This window comes from Macrotis lagotis, chromosome 4 (genome assembly GCF_037893015.1).
Source record: "Macrotis lagotis isolate mMagLag1 chromosome 4, bilby.v1.9.chrom.fasta, whole genome shotgun sequence".
NCBI classification, from domain to species: Eukaryota; Metazoa; Chordata; class Mammalia; order Peramelemorphia; family Peramelidae; genus Macrotis; species Macrotis lagotis.
In genome coordinates, this window is record NC_133661.1 from 40,647,588 (window position 1) to 40,661,339 (window position 13,752).

Consider the following 13,752-nt stretch of genomic DNA (forward strand, 5'->3'; position numbering starts at 1 on the left):
GGCTGCAATTTGCATCAACAAGATCATAGCTCCCCCCCAAAAAAAAAATTAAAAAAAAAAGATCATAGCTCCACAAAGTATTAAAATTTCTATATATTTATTCACATCAATTGCTTATTTAAGAGAAACAATACAGCAACTTACAAAAGCTGAGCATAGTGTGAATTTGCCTAGAGCTATGTATATGTCTAAAAACATATATTCCCCTAATCATTGCCTTTAACTCCATAAAAAACAATTCACTCAAAGGTTGCCTTCCCCCTGGAATTCTTTTTTAACTCCACATTCCACAATCTTCCTTAGGGTCACAATCCAAACAAGGATATCAAATCAAATCAGTAAATACAGACTGAACCTCTAGTCCACCAAAGATAAGAAAAAAAATAAGACAAGATCTTTATCGCGAAAGCATTTAAAATCTAGTTGGCCATATTAACATATACACACAAAAATTAGAGACATTTAAAATGGTTCCAAACAACAAGACTGATGTGAGACAGAGTTTAGTAAACCTTAAAACACTATCAACACCAGTCATCCTTTTGGAGTGTTTAATTCAGTCCTCGCTCAACACAGTTTGTCTTACCAAGGCAGAAGGGCAATCTACTTATCAAAAAGGAAACTGTCCTTAAAATATCTATATAGTACATGGGGGGAAAAAAGGCTGGTTTTTTGGTTTGTTTTTATGCCATTCCATTTTGGTTTTGAAATGAGATTTCTTCATGCTAAGGTGATTAGAAAGAACTTCACTCAGAAGTTGGGAGTTGAATTCAGTCTTTTTTTTTTTTTTTGATTTTTGCAAGGCAAAGGGGTTAAGTAATTTGCCCAAGGCCACACAGCTAGGTAATTATTAAGTATCTGAGGCCGGATTTGAACTCAGGTACTCCTGACTCCAGGGCTGGTGCTTTATCCACTGCACCACCTAGCTGCCCCTTAACTCAGTCTTAAAGGATGGATAAAAATGAGAATATTTAGAGAGCAGAAAGTAGAGGAAGTTAGTTGGCTCAGGGGATTAAACCATTGGGTCTAGAATCAGGAAGACTTGAGTTCAAATCTGAACTCACTTATAAGTTGTGTGACCCTGGAAAAGTTATTTAACTTCTGTTTGCTTTATTCCATCGGAGAAGGAAATGGCAACCTCCAGTATCTTTGCCAAGAAAATCATACTGGCCATGGCATCATGAAGAGTTGGACATGATTGCCTCAGACACTTACTAGCTGTGTGACCCTGGGCAAGTCACTTAATCTCAGTTTCTGCCTCAGTTTCTCATCTGTAAAATGATCTGGGGAAAGAAGTGGCAAACCAGTTCAGTATCTTGGTGAATAACCTCCCAAATGTTGTCATGAAGAGTGAGACATGACTAAAAATTAATTTAAGGGGAGGAGGAATGGGAAAATGGCATTCCCAAAACACTGATATGGGGAAGTAAAAATACATATCCAGAAGACCATTAAAGTAATTTGGCAGAACTGAGAGGTTGCATAAGGAATAAGGGAGAAGTGGGGCAGGTAAATGGCACAGCAGATAGAGCACCAGCCCTGGAGTCAGGAGGACCTGGGTTCAAATATGGCCTCAGACACTTAATAATTACCCAGCTGTGTGGCCTTGGGCAAGCCACTTATAACCCCATTGCCTTGTCAAAAAAATAAAAATAAAGGTGACCTAATTCTGTTTAAAGAGCTTGGGAGGAAGCTTACTAAACTGTTGCATTTGTTTTTTAATCTTCTAAAGAATCTTAATAAAAACCCTTCTTCTAGCAAATTAAAAAAAAAAAAAGAATCCTTGCTATAGTAGTAAAGGGGAAGTTTGTGAAAGGCTTCACAATGCCAGGTTTCAGGATTTTAGAATTTATTCTACAGATGAGGAGCATCTGAAGATATTAATGGGAAGAATAGGGACATGATTAAAAACCATTTTAGTGAGACTCATCTGACAACACAGATTATATAAAGTAGACTGAGGAGACAAAACTTTAGTCATTTCAACCACCCAAATGTAAAAGGAAAAGGGCATAAAGGAAACTAGCAGCTGAGGATGGATGGTTCAAATCTCTATGTATAGCCCAGTCTTTTGCTATATTCCAACTTATAAGTGTATTGCAAAAAAAAAAAGTGACACTTCACTCTTCCCCACAAAGGCCAGTCTCTTTCACCTGTCAACTTTTGATCCATTCTTCCTTTCATCCAGAATATCTTACCCTAAATTACCAGATGTCAAAATGCTCTCAGTCCTTCGAAGCCCGGCACCCAGTCATCTTCTGCAGAAGCACCTTCTGATTTCCCAGGGGACTCAAAACCATGCCCCACCTTTGTGTTTCTTTTCCTACTTGGAGAGATCTGCACATTTCTCATCAAATTTCTGCTATAGGCACACCCTGGTGCCCTTGCTTGTTTGGATCTTTGCAGCCCCAGTGCCAACTACAGTGCCCTGTGCTTGAAGACGCCTTAAGAGGCATTCTAAAAGGATCTGACTTTAAAAAAAGCTGCACCATGGGAGCATATGGACACCATGCACAGTCAGAAGATGTGGGCCTCAACAGGGGCTTTCTCTGCTAAAATACTCCCTGGGTAACTCTGGGCAAGCTGCAATCTCTGTGGTGCCTACCTCGGAACCTCTCCAGTCCTTTTCGGCTGAAATGAGACCCCCATTTATAAAGTGCTTATTAGCACCTACTAGGACATTAATCAGTGTTATTCTCTCCCCTTTCTTCCCTGCCCCAAAGTGATGACTCCTAGTTTGCTCCAGTGTCATTAATAACATAACCAACCAATGGGAAGGTTGGAAAACGGAAAAAAAGAATAAGAAGTTAAAATAAAAGCAGGCTTTCTTGCCCCAACACAAGAAACTAAAGACAGTAAAATCTCTGCAATCTGGCCAAGTAATGACCTCTCCTCCCGGTAGCTTCCTGCCCCCACTGTTCTCTGGCAGTCTCCCTTGCCATGACAGGCCTGGGCTCCTGCAGACATCAGAGCCAATGACAAAGGGGGGGGCATGTTATGGGGACCACTGTTTCTCCTCAGCCAGTCATTTCCTATTGCTAAAGACTGAAAACAGAAATGTCATAAGTAATGACCCTACCCCCCCACACTATGTAAACTAAATACAGGAAATAGCCAAGAAGTCTCGATTCCAAACTAAGAACTGATTCACCTCCAACCTTTATATTAGTTATGAATCAAAAGGAAATCTGGGAGTTCAAATCAAAGGCCCAGTTTCCAAATGAGATCTGAAAAAAAATCTTTCACAAATAATTTTCCCCCCTTAAAGTTGGGGGTTTTAAATACATTTTCAACTATATTTTGGGTTTAATTTATTTTTCAAGGTATTAGCAAAGGTGAGGGACTGGCTCCCAACAACATTCCTTCTTCAACAAAGAGATTTCCCTTCTAGGAGGAAAAAGTAATGTTAAAATAAGAGTGGAGCCCACCTGGGGCTTCTCTAGCTTCCCTACATCTTCACGAAAAGAAGTTCCCCTTCTTTATCTGATAAGCAAACACACTGAAGATGAGTAACAGAATAATGACAATCAAGAATCATAGAATCTCAGAAACAAAAGAATTCTTTCTGCTCTTCCTTCCTTTATTGAGAATATACAGACCAAGTGTCACAAGCTCCCTCTTCCCCCACTCCAAAACTCATCATCATCCTCTAATCTCTCAGTTCACCCCAGTATCTGATAAAACATGGCCCCCTTCTTGCTAATCATTCCCCATATGCTTCTCATCCCTTAAAAAATGAAATAGAGCTTGACTTCTATCATCTAGTCTACCAAAAACTTCTCCCCATTTTTTCTCTCATTCTAAGTCTTTTTATCTAATGGCTTCTTCTCTGCTGCCAAGAAATATACCCAGGTTATCCTCAAGCTTAAAAATACCCTTCCCTAGACCTTACTATCCCTCAACCTTTCATCTAATATTTCGTCTCCCCTTCAAAGCCAAATTCCTAATAAGGGCAATCTAGACTCCCAGTCTATATTTCACCTGCCACCCTTGCAATGCAATTTCCAAACCGACCACTGATTGAACCTTGTTCTCCCTCCAAATTCACCAATAAACTTACTTGCTAAAGCATTTGGTCTTCTTTCTGAGCCTTCATTTTACTTGTCATCTCTGTAGTTTCTGATACTATTCATCACCCCTCCTTCCTGGGAATCTCTCCCCTTTTGGCTTCCATAAGGTCTATACTTTCGCTCTTGGTGATCTTATTAATTCCAGTGAAAAGACTCAAAATACAGAATGACGCATACTTTTTGGATATGCTGATGAAGGAATTTGTTTTGCTGGACTATATATATATATATATATATATATATATATATATACACACATATATATATATATATATTACAAGAGTTCCTTTTTTCTTTTTTTCTATTTTTTTCAATGTGGGGTACAAAAGTGCTTGTTTATTGAAAATAAAAGTTTAAAATTGCTGTCTTCTTTAGGCAAACTAAAATCTGCCTTTTCTGAAACCTTTCATTCACTGCTCCTATTTCTGTCCTTTAGGATGAAGGAGAATAAGTATCTATTCTTCCTCCACAAAGCACGTGATGCAAAGATAGCTATCATATCCCCTCCTATGCCTATACTTCTATAAGTTAAAGATTTCTATTAACTTCAATTTATCCTCCAATGGTATAATTTTCACATCTCATCTCTCTGCCAAAGAAAAACTTAAGAATAAAGAAGTGTAGGGAAGCAGTGATTATCATCAACTAGTATGATTTCAACCAGTACAAACTCTGGGGGGCCTAACCCTACTAAGCCTAACCTCACTTCCTTCTTTCTGACTGGGTTAAATGATATATCAGAGGAGAACCACTGCATTTGGTTTTTCAATAGACACAAGACAAAGCTTTCCCTAACATCATTAGAGGTAGGGTGGAGAGACCTGAGCTATTTAGAACACAATTGTAAAGTGAATTCAAAAACTGTGGAAACCACAGATCCAAAATATCAACTAAGCAAACACATCAACCTCAAGGGCTTCCAGTGGGATGCCACAAGACCCCATCAGTCTTTGTTTAGCATTTAAATCTATGATGACATGGGTGAAGGTATAAAAGGTATATTTAACAAATCTGCAAATAATTGGAAACTGGGAGGAAGAGCTAATAGTTGATGAAAAACTCAATATCCAAAAAGATTCTCCAAAAGAAATTATCCATTTGCAATCTAGTATTTAACATAGTACTGTATACAGTGTATATGTAAGTATTTTTTCATTGATTCACTTATTCATCAAACAAAATATAGAGCCAAATATATGAAGATGAAATTTAAGGAGGATAAATGTAAAGTTCTACACTTAAGAGTTTAAACAATCAACTGCACAAATACAGAATGGATTCAATTTAAATTCAATTCAATTCAAATTCAAGCTCAATATGTCAATAATATAAACAGGTAGTAAAAAAAAAAACTTCACTTGAGGAATGGTATGAAGTATCAAAAGTGCCAGTCTGGCCTGTTAGCCCTGTCCTTAACCATGGTTAAATCCTATTTTGAGTATTGGGTTAAGCACTGGATGCCAAAATCTGAGAAGGACATTGACAAATCAGAAAAGTTCCAGAGGAAGAAGACCAGGATGGCGAAGAGATTAGAAAACAAGATACACTAAAAAGACTTGCAGAAATTGAGGTGGCTTAATTCATCTGAATCAAAATTTATTATCTATTATGTGCCAGGCACTTGAAGGGAAGAAAGGGTGACATATGATGAAGTTGTTAAGTGAAAGAAAAATCAGACTTATTCTGCCTGACTCAGAGGGTAGGGGGGTAGAACCAAAGGAGAGAAATAAAAGGAACAGATTTCTGGGCTCAATGATAGAAAAAATATGATTATCCCAAATGAAAAATAACCATTAAAGGTGATTGGCACTTAGAAGCATGTCAATCAGAGTAATGGAGGACATTCTGAATAAGGAAACCATCATTCTATAATACCCATTAAGCATCTACATAAATGTATTTGGATAAACACTAAGCTTGATATGTGTTGATACACTCAACTCATCATAAGGACAAAGAATGAGAATGAATTGGAGGACAAGAATAAAAGAAGATAAAAAGGAGGGGAAGGGGGCAGGCATCAAGGAATGCCCAAGAAAAATGAAAGAAAACAATCAAGAAAAGGCAAAAGATAAAAGAAAAATGTGTGGTGCATGCACATGTGTTTGTGTTTATACACATTCAAACCTATCTGACCTATCTACCTTCCTTCACTCCTCATCCCTAATCATTTCCTTCTTCCTATATTATGTTGTAAAAAATGTTGGTCCATGTATAGGTTGAATTTCCTATCCCTTTACAACCAATCAAAAGGGACTCTCCTCCAGAAAGTCATACTGAGAACTCACAGCATTCAAATGTGCATTGTTACAACATTTGTACTGAACAACAGCAATAAAAAAAATTATGGTTGTTAAGTCATCTCAGTTGTGTCTGACTCTTTGTGACTCCATTTGAGATTTTCTTGTCAAAGATACTGGAGTGGTTAGCCATTTCCTTCTCTAACTCGTTTTACAGATGAGGAAACATGGTTAAGTGACTTGGCCAGGGTCACACACAGATTTGACTTGGGTCTTCCTGACTCTAGGCCTGGGTTATATCCCCTGAGCCACCTAGCTGCTCCTCTTATATATATTAAACATATAATAAATCCTACAGTTAGTTATCTGTGTATATAACTTACCTGCTTACTGAAATGTATGGATCACACAGGAGTAATGATGTTATTTTTGCTAAACTTTGTGATCTCCCCCCAAAAGCTAGCATAACATTTTGTAACCTAGTAAGACCTTTAAAAAGGTAAGACTGAATGATCTATGTAGGATTTTTCCTGATATCAATTGGCCTATTTGCTAACTTTCTAGTTTTTGAAAGGTTTAACAGACATATCTCTTCTTATGAAAAGTTTCTGAAAGTTGTTTCTCTTTTTGGCTATTGCTGTCCTTAACCTAGTCATCACTGGTTCTCTTGGATTCTGTTCTGTTATGATGTGGGGAAAGAAGGAGGAGGGGAGAGAATACTATTGCACATATGGTGACAATTGCCTTAACATTTTAAATTAAATTTAAATTAACTAAAGATATAAAAGCCTGCTATAAAATGTGTTTCTTGGTATTCCAATGATATCCATGTTCTCACATTGTGACTCAAACCCAATAGTCATTAGCAATTTCTTTTAACAACTACCAGAGAACAGAACTTCAATAAGTTCCAGTTAAAATCCTTTTTGTGACTAAATTTGGTAATAGACTCCGATTTCTAAAACTGCTCCCAATATGACTAAGGGATTCAGAGCTTAAACTCATGTCTAAAAAAGGCAATTCAACCTCATCTATCTATACTCATCCAGCTAAGTCTGGAGCTTTTCCTCTATTTCTTTATTTTGTGAACTTCTGAAAAAGTTCATTATTTCAGAGATACAAAGGATATGATTTCACTTCAAATAAGTTCCACTGACATTTCTTTTCATTTGGCCCAAATAAAAGAAGACTCCCTCCAAACTAAGTAGAACTAATTTTGCAGAGAGGATTCCTATTCAGATAGTCTCTAAAATCCCTTCCAAATATGAAATTCTAGGCTTCTGCGAATAAAGGGAATTACTCCCTAAATCTCCCAAATTTCAGAATGCCAAAAAAAGAACTGTCTCCTTCAGCTGCCCAAGCCCTGCTCCATGATGGTCAAAAACCTACAACTGGATATGTAAGATCTATTTTTTATTTCCTCACATCTCTTACTCTCAAATAGGTAAGTTGATGCTCAATGTTTATTTATAAAAAAAAGACTGTAAATCAACTGTACTCCTAGGCAGATTTGCATTTGCCTTGGAATCCTTAGAAAGACATTCTGAAAATAAAAAAATGTTAGTAATTAAACTTTCCAGTGTATAGATACCATTTTCCAATACATGGAAACTACATGGAAATGTTAATTTGGACTACCTACTTTACAATAGAAAGTCTATATTTTTTAAAGTAAATTTTTTTTTCAGTCAATGAAAAAATGTCTTTTTTTTTTTAATCTCCACCCCCTTCCACACATACTATGCCTCCAACCTAAGAAAGAGACAACACCCAGGGCAGCTAGGTAGTGAAGTGGATAGAGCACTGGCCTTGGAGTCAGGAGTACTTGAGTTCAAATACAGCCTCAGACACTTAATACTTACCCACAAATGTGGTGTCAAGTAAAACAAACCCTAGTACTGGCCATGTTCCCCCCCAAAAAAGGGTCAATGTGCCCCTGGAGTCCATTCACTGAGTCGAGCTGGGTGGCCAGTCTGTTTCATTAGGGTCCTATGGAAGTGCAGTTGTCATTGCAAGGATCACATCTCGAGGTGACTGCCAAATCTGTTGTGATCCTAACTGTGGCATCTCAGCATTTGAATTCTTTCTTTCTTTCTCACTGCTTGAAGTATTTTTAATTTGACCAAAAGCTCTAGATTTTGGCTATGTTTCTGAGAATTTTCATGAGATAACAGAGAGATTCTTTCTATTCTCACTGCCTATATCAAAAGGATATTGGGGGGGGCAGCTAGGTGGCACAGTGGATAGAGCACCGACCCTGGAGTCAGGAGGACCCGAGTTTAAATCCAGCCTCAGACACTTAATAATTACCTAGCTGTGTGGCCTTGGGCAAGCCATTTAACCCCACTGCCTTGCAAAAACTAAAAAAAAAAAAAAAAAAAAAGAATATGGGAAGTTACTTTTATGACCTCTTAAAATATAATGTCTAGCTTCTATTTTTGGTCATGACTTTTGGCTAATTCAATAATTTTTAAATTATTTCTTCTTAATATAATTGTCAACTGTTTCTGGTATCTGATACCTTCCATTTTCTTCTATTTTTTCAGTCTTTTGATTTTTTTTTTAATATTCCTTGTTTTTTCATAGAGTCATTAACTTCAGTTTGTTCTATTCTACTTTTCAAGCTGCCTGTTGCTCAAATAAGATTTTGTACTTGGAAGGACAAAGACTATATTTCATATATTTTTGTAACTTCCACAAAGCCTAAACTAATCCTGTACCCAGTCTAGGCAGTTAATGGATATTGATTTATTACTAAATTCAATGCAAACATTTATTAAAAACCTTATATATGACAAGACTCTCAGCTAACCACTGAATAAAGAACCAAACATGCCTACTGCCAGTCTTGCCCTAACACAGCAAAAGTCCAGACCATGACCTCACCTGGGCTTTCTCCCGCTTTGCTCTAATCAATGTATCTTGGTAATGCTGGGCAACGTGAGCATGCACCCCCTCAAGTTTAACTGAAGGAAGCTGCAAGGCCTTCAGGGTCTTTCTGGCATCCCCTTCATCCAGTGCTTCATTAATCAAGCCAATTGCTAAAATTCCTAAAAAGGAAGTATTGACACATCAATGAAAAAGGAAAGAAATTATGAATAAGCTTTAAGACTTATAAAAGCAGCTTTCACAAAAATAAATCAATCAAAATTGAGACTTTGATTTTTACCAAAGTTACTATATCACAACATTTGTAATTCATTTCATATATTTCTTAGTTTGCTTAATCAAAATTAAATTATTCTTGATCCCACTGTTATGAAAAGCAATTGGGAATTATGCTAAATGACTAAAATGTGACCCAAGAATACCTAAAATACCTAAAATATCTGAAAGCAGCACTTTTACAACAGCAAAGAACTAGTAACAAAATAGATGTCTAACAGTTGGAGAATAGTTAAGCAAATAGTAGTACATGAATATAGTGGAATATTATGAAACTATAACAAATTGTGAATATTATACAGAGGCATGGAAATACATGAAACTGATAAGAAGTAAAGGAAGCCAAACCAGAAAAACAATGGAAATAGAAAGGAACCAAATAGGGAGAGAGGAAGGGAAGAGTAAAAGAAAGAAAGGAGTGAACTAGGTAATTATAATGACCAAACTTGACCCCAAAGAAGAGATAACAAAAATGCTTCCCTCAATTCTTTTTTTTCTGTTTAATTCAATTTTATTTTCAGTTCTGAATTATCTCCCTCCCTCCTTGTCCTCTACCCATTCCTCACTTTCCTTAACAGCATGATATTATGATGTCATGTATGATAGTATGAATATCTGACTTTGCTGATTATGTTATTTTACTATAAACCAGCTAGTTTTATTAAACTCTTCCACCACCCCTTTTTAATATACTTTGGTTTTTTAATAATATTTCATTTTATTTTTTCAATTAAATGCAAAGGTATTTTCCAACATATTTTTTTTAGTACATCTGAGTTCCACATTTCTGTCTCCCCCACCCCCCTGCTCCCCACATCAGAGAATGATATTATAAGAGGTTATACATGTACAATCAAGTTTAATAACCATATTAGTCATATTATAAAATAAGAATCGGAACTAAAAGGGTAAAAAAACCATAAGAAAAAGATTTTAAAAAACCATAAAACAAGTTTTAAAAAGTGAAAATTTTTTTGCTTTAACCTAAATTCAGAATCGAGAGGGTTTTTTCTGCATACGGATGACATTTTCAAGGAATGATTGATTGTGGAAGGAGGAGGGGATGTGTGCATATCCATCCATATATACATAGATATATATATATATATATATATATACACACACATATATACATACATACACATATATATAAAATATATACATTATACAAATATATTGTATATATTATATATATGAAAATGAAGGAGATAAATAAAATATATTAACAACTATTTATAAAACTAAAAATTAAATTTTACACATTATGTACTTTTTTTTCTCAAAGAAAGAAAAGTTACTTTTACAATACTCCAATTTGTTTTTCTTTTTCTTTGTTTTGTTTTAAATCTCATGTGACACTGGAGAAAACTGGCTCTTTGTCATGAACTTCAGTCATGCTCTAATGTGTAAAAAAATAAAGTTAATGATTTCTGGATTTTACTCAAAAAAGAAAAAGAAATCAAGTATATCATCCTTCATTCACACTAAGGACAGTATAAAGTTAATCCAATTCAGCAGACAGCTGTGGCTCTGTTCTCCCTTTCTCTCTCCTTCCCTCCCTCCCAACCTCTGACTTAAACTCTTGGTTTAACTTAAGGATCACTTTTGACCTGCTCCTGACCTCTCCTCTAAGATTCCATCCCATATATTCTAGACTGTCTTGTGTTACAGATGTTATTATGTTGTCTCCCTGATTAGAACATAAGTTCCATAAAAGCTGAGACAGTTTTTGCTTTTTGCTTTTTTTCCAACACATAGGAAGCCTCAATAAATGTTTGCTGATTGGTCTATTAAACACTTGCTGTGTACAGCCAACCCAAATGCTAGCTCTCAAATGAGTGTAAAAATTGTTTTTACATGTAATTGAAAATAAAATATTTTTTTAAATTCTCACTCCTCCCTCAAAACTTTCCCTGATATGCTCAGTCAGTAATTCTCTCCCCTATGTTCTAGCTCTCTGATATACTTTTCATGACATACTCTGTATCAAAGTCAGTGCTAGCTTAGCTCCTTGCTGAATTCGGAATTTAAACTCTGCCAGCTCTTCTGGTTCTACCACAGAGCTCTACACACAATAGCATTTCATCAGTTCTACTAAGCTGAACCAAAGTCCTAATCGCTATCCTTCCACAAGTCTAGTGAGATACCAGGATCACAGAGTGAGAGCTATTTTGAGTAAACTGAGACTCAGACAGAGTAACTAAAAGACAGAAAGTACCAAACTACAAATCTAAAACTCAAACCTACATCCAAAGTTCTCTCTACTACACAATGGCCATTTATTTCCAAAGGTACTTTAAATTATAGGAACTGCAATATATTCCTTCAACTATTTCTGTACCCAGCAAAAAAACAACAACAACAAAAAAAAAAACATCATTTTTTAAAAGCCTGAACAAAATTTTCTGGTCAAATAATCACCATCAAATAAAAAAGATAAATCATCATCAAGTAATTTTTTTCCTTTAAGCAATTTTTAAATGTGCATGATGAATTTCTGTCCTGACTATTTCAGAATCTTTCTTGAATGTTACACACTTCAAAATTAATTCCTTTAAAAATAATAATAATTAGCAGTTTTTGTTGAAATGAGCATAAAGTTATTTCCTCTTTCTCAGGCAAAGAGTACTATATTAAGACCTCCATTTCCCCTTCTTCTGCCATCTCAGGGAAGATGAGGGGAGTGGAAGAGGAAAGAAAATGAGGGAGAGAGAGGGAGAGAGGGAGGGAGGGAGGGGGGAGAGAGAGAGAGAGAGAGAGAGAGAGAGAGAGAGAGAGAGAGAGAGACTGATTGATTCCTGAATCTCCTACACTTTTTTCACCAAAAGCCTTTCCCAAAAACCATACTTGAGGATAAGCCAGCACTTTGTAGCATACTTACGCTCATTTTCTTCTTGTACCACCATGTTCACAAGGTCCACAGAAGCCTGAATGTCATTCCATGTAATAAATTCATTATTCTCTGCATGGGCCTGGGCTTTCAGTTTCATTAGTTCATCAATATACCTGTTCCCAAAAAGAAACAGAAGTTAAGTCCAGTGTAAGTAGAAGCAAGACCTTAAAACTAACATGGAAGAGACAATAAAGAGAGATGGGGACAAAGATCTATGAGGGATGAGATAAATTAAGTCCTGCAATTAAGACAGCAAATGTAAAACTGAGCACATCTTTTTAAAGGGCTCTCTGAGACCTGGAAAAACATGTAAGAATGCAAGGTAAGCTATAAAGCAGATCAAATGCCAAAATACAGCAACTTCCCTGAGAAAAGGGAAAAAAGACAATCCATAAATCACGAAGTCTCAAAATAAGAGTGAACAAGGGTTCTAAAAAGGAGTTAACAAATGAGATTTTCTTTTGTAATTGCCCCTATCCTTTGTTTAGTTAAAAAATGTATCTATTCAAAACTATGAAGAGCATATAATCAGCTTCTCCAGGTCTTTAGAATCTAATGTAGAATTCTATGTGAGATAATGATAGAAGCTTGACCTCTGACAGTCTGTTTTTCAGTTCTCTAAGAGAAGTTTTCATAATAGAGGGAATTCTTTCCTAAGCAATAGGTGCATCTGAGTTAATCAAACACTGGGATATTAAGGAAATTATTTCTGATTCTCCTTTCTCTAATCTGCTCCACTGACCCACTTTTCTCTCTAAAAGCCAACACCAGATAGAATAATGACAACTATGTCATATGTAGTTGGAGATCTGGAACTGCTATTCTCCCTTTATTCCTTCTTCTATCATTATTCCCCTTGATATTTTAGATCCAGTTTCTCCATACCAGATCACACATTTAACAACATCAGGTAGGAAATGTCTTCTTAACCAAATGAAGGACAGAGACAGTAACAACAGAGAAAGTAGATTCTGATTACACAAAACTGAAAAGTTTCTGCCAAACAAAATTAGTATATATAAGATACAAAAGAAGAGGTCAAATGAGGAAGAAAAATCTTTTAATCAAATGATTTGTATTATATTTTTCAAAAAAGCTTTTTTTATACAAGCTACAAATGTGCATGTATATGCATATAGGTGTCTGTCCATGAAAAAACAAAAGTCATTTCCTGATAAGTGAGCAGAGGATATGAACAAACATGTTTCCAAAGAGCTGCAACCTATTAACCATGAGAGAATAATCCAAATCACTACTAATCAGAGAAATCAAATTAAAAAACAACCTTGAGGTTTCACCTCATAAGCAGCAAACTGGCAAAGAATGCAATAAGTAATGCTGGAAGGATCATGAGAAGATAGGTATACTAGTATTGATGGAGCTG

The 13,752-nt window shown here is 35.9% G+C and overlaps 1 protein-coding gene across 1 annotated transcript in view; it reads right to left on the bottom strand.

Annotated features, from left to right (window-relative positions):
* Nucleotides 1-13,752, bottom strand: part of IQGAP1 (IQ motif containing GTPase activating protein 1) — a 123,286-nt gene that overhangs the window by 42,916 nt on the left and 66,618 nt on the right. Inside the window, exons 14-15 of the mRNA XM_074232604.1 lie at nt 12,357-12,481; nt 9,197-9,360 (exon numbers count right to left, since the gene is read on the bottom strand). Coding sequence (XP_074088705.1) covers nt 9,197-9,360; nt 12,357-12,481 — 289 coding nt within the window. The remainder of the gene's footprint in view (nt 1-9,196; nt 9,361-12,356; nt 12,482-13,752) is intronic.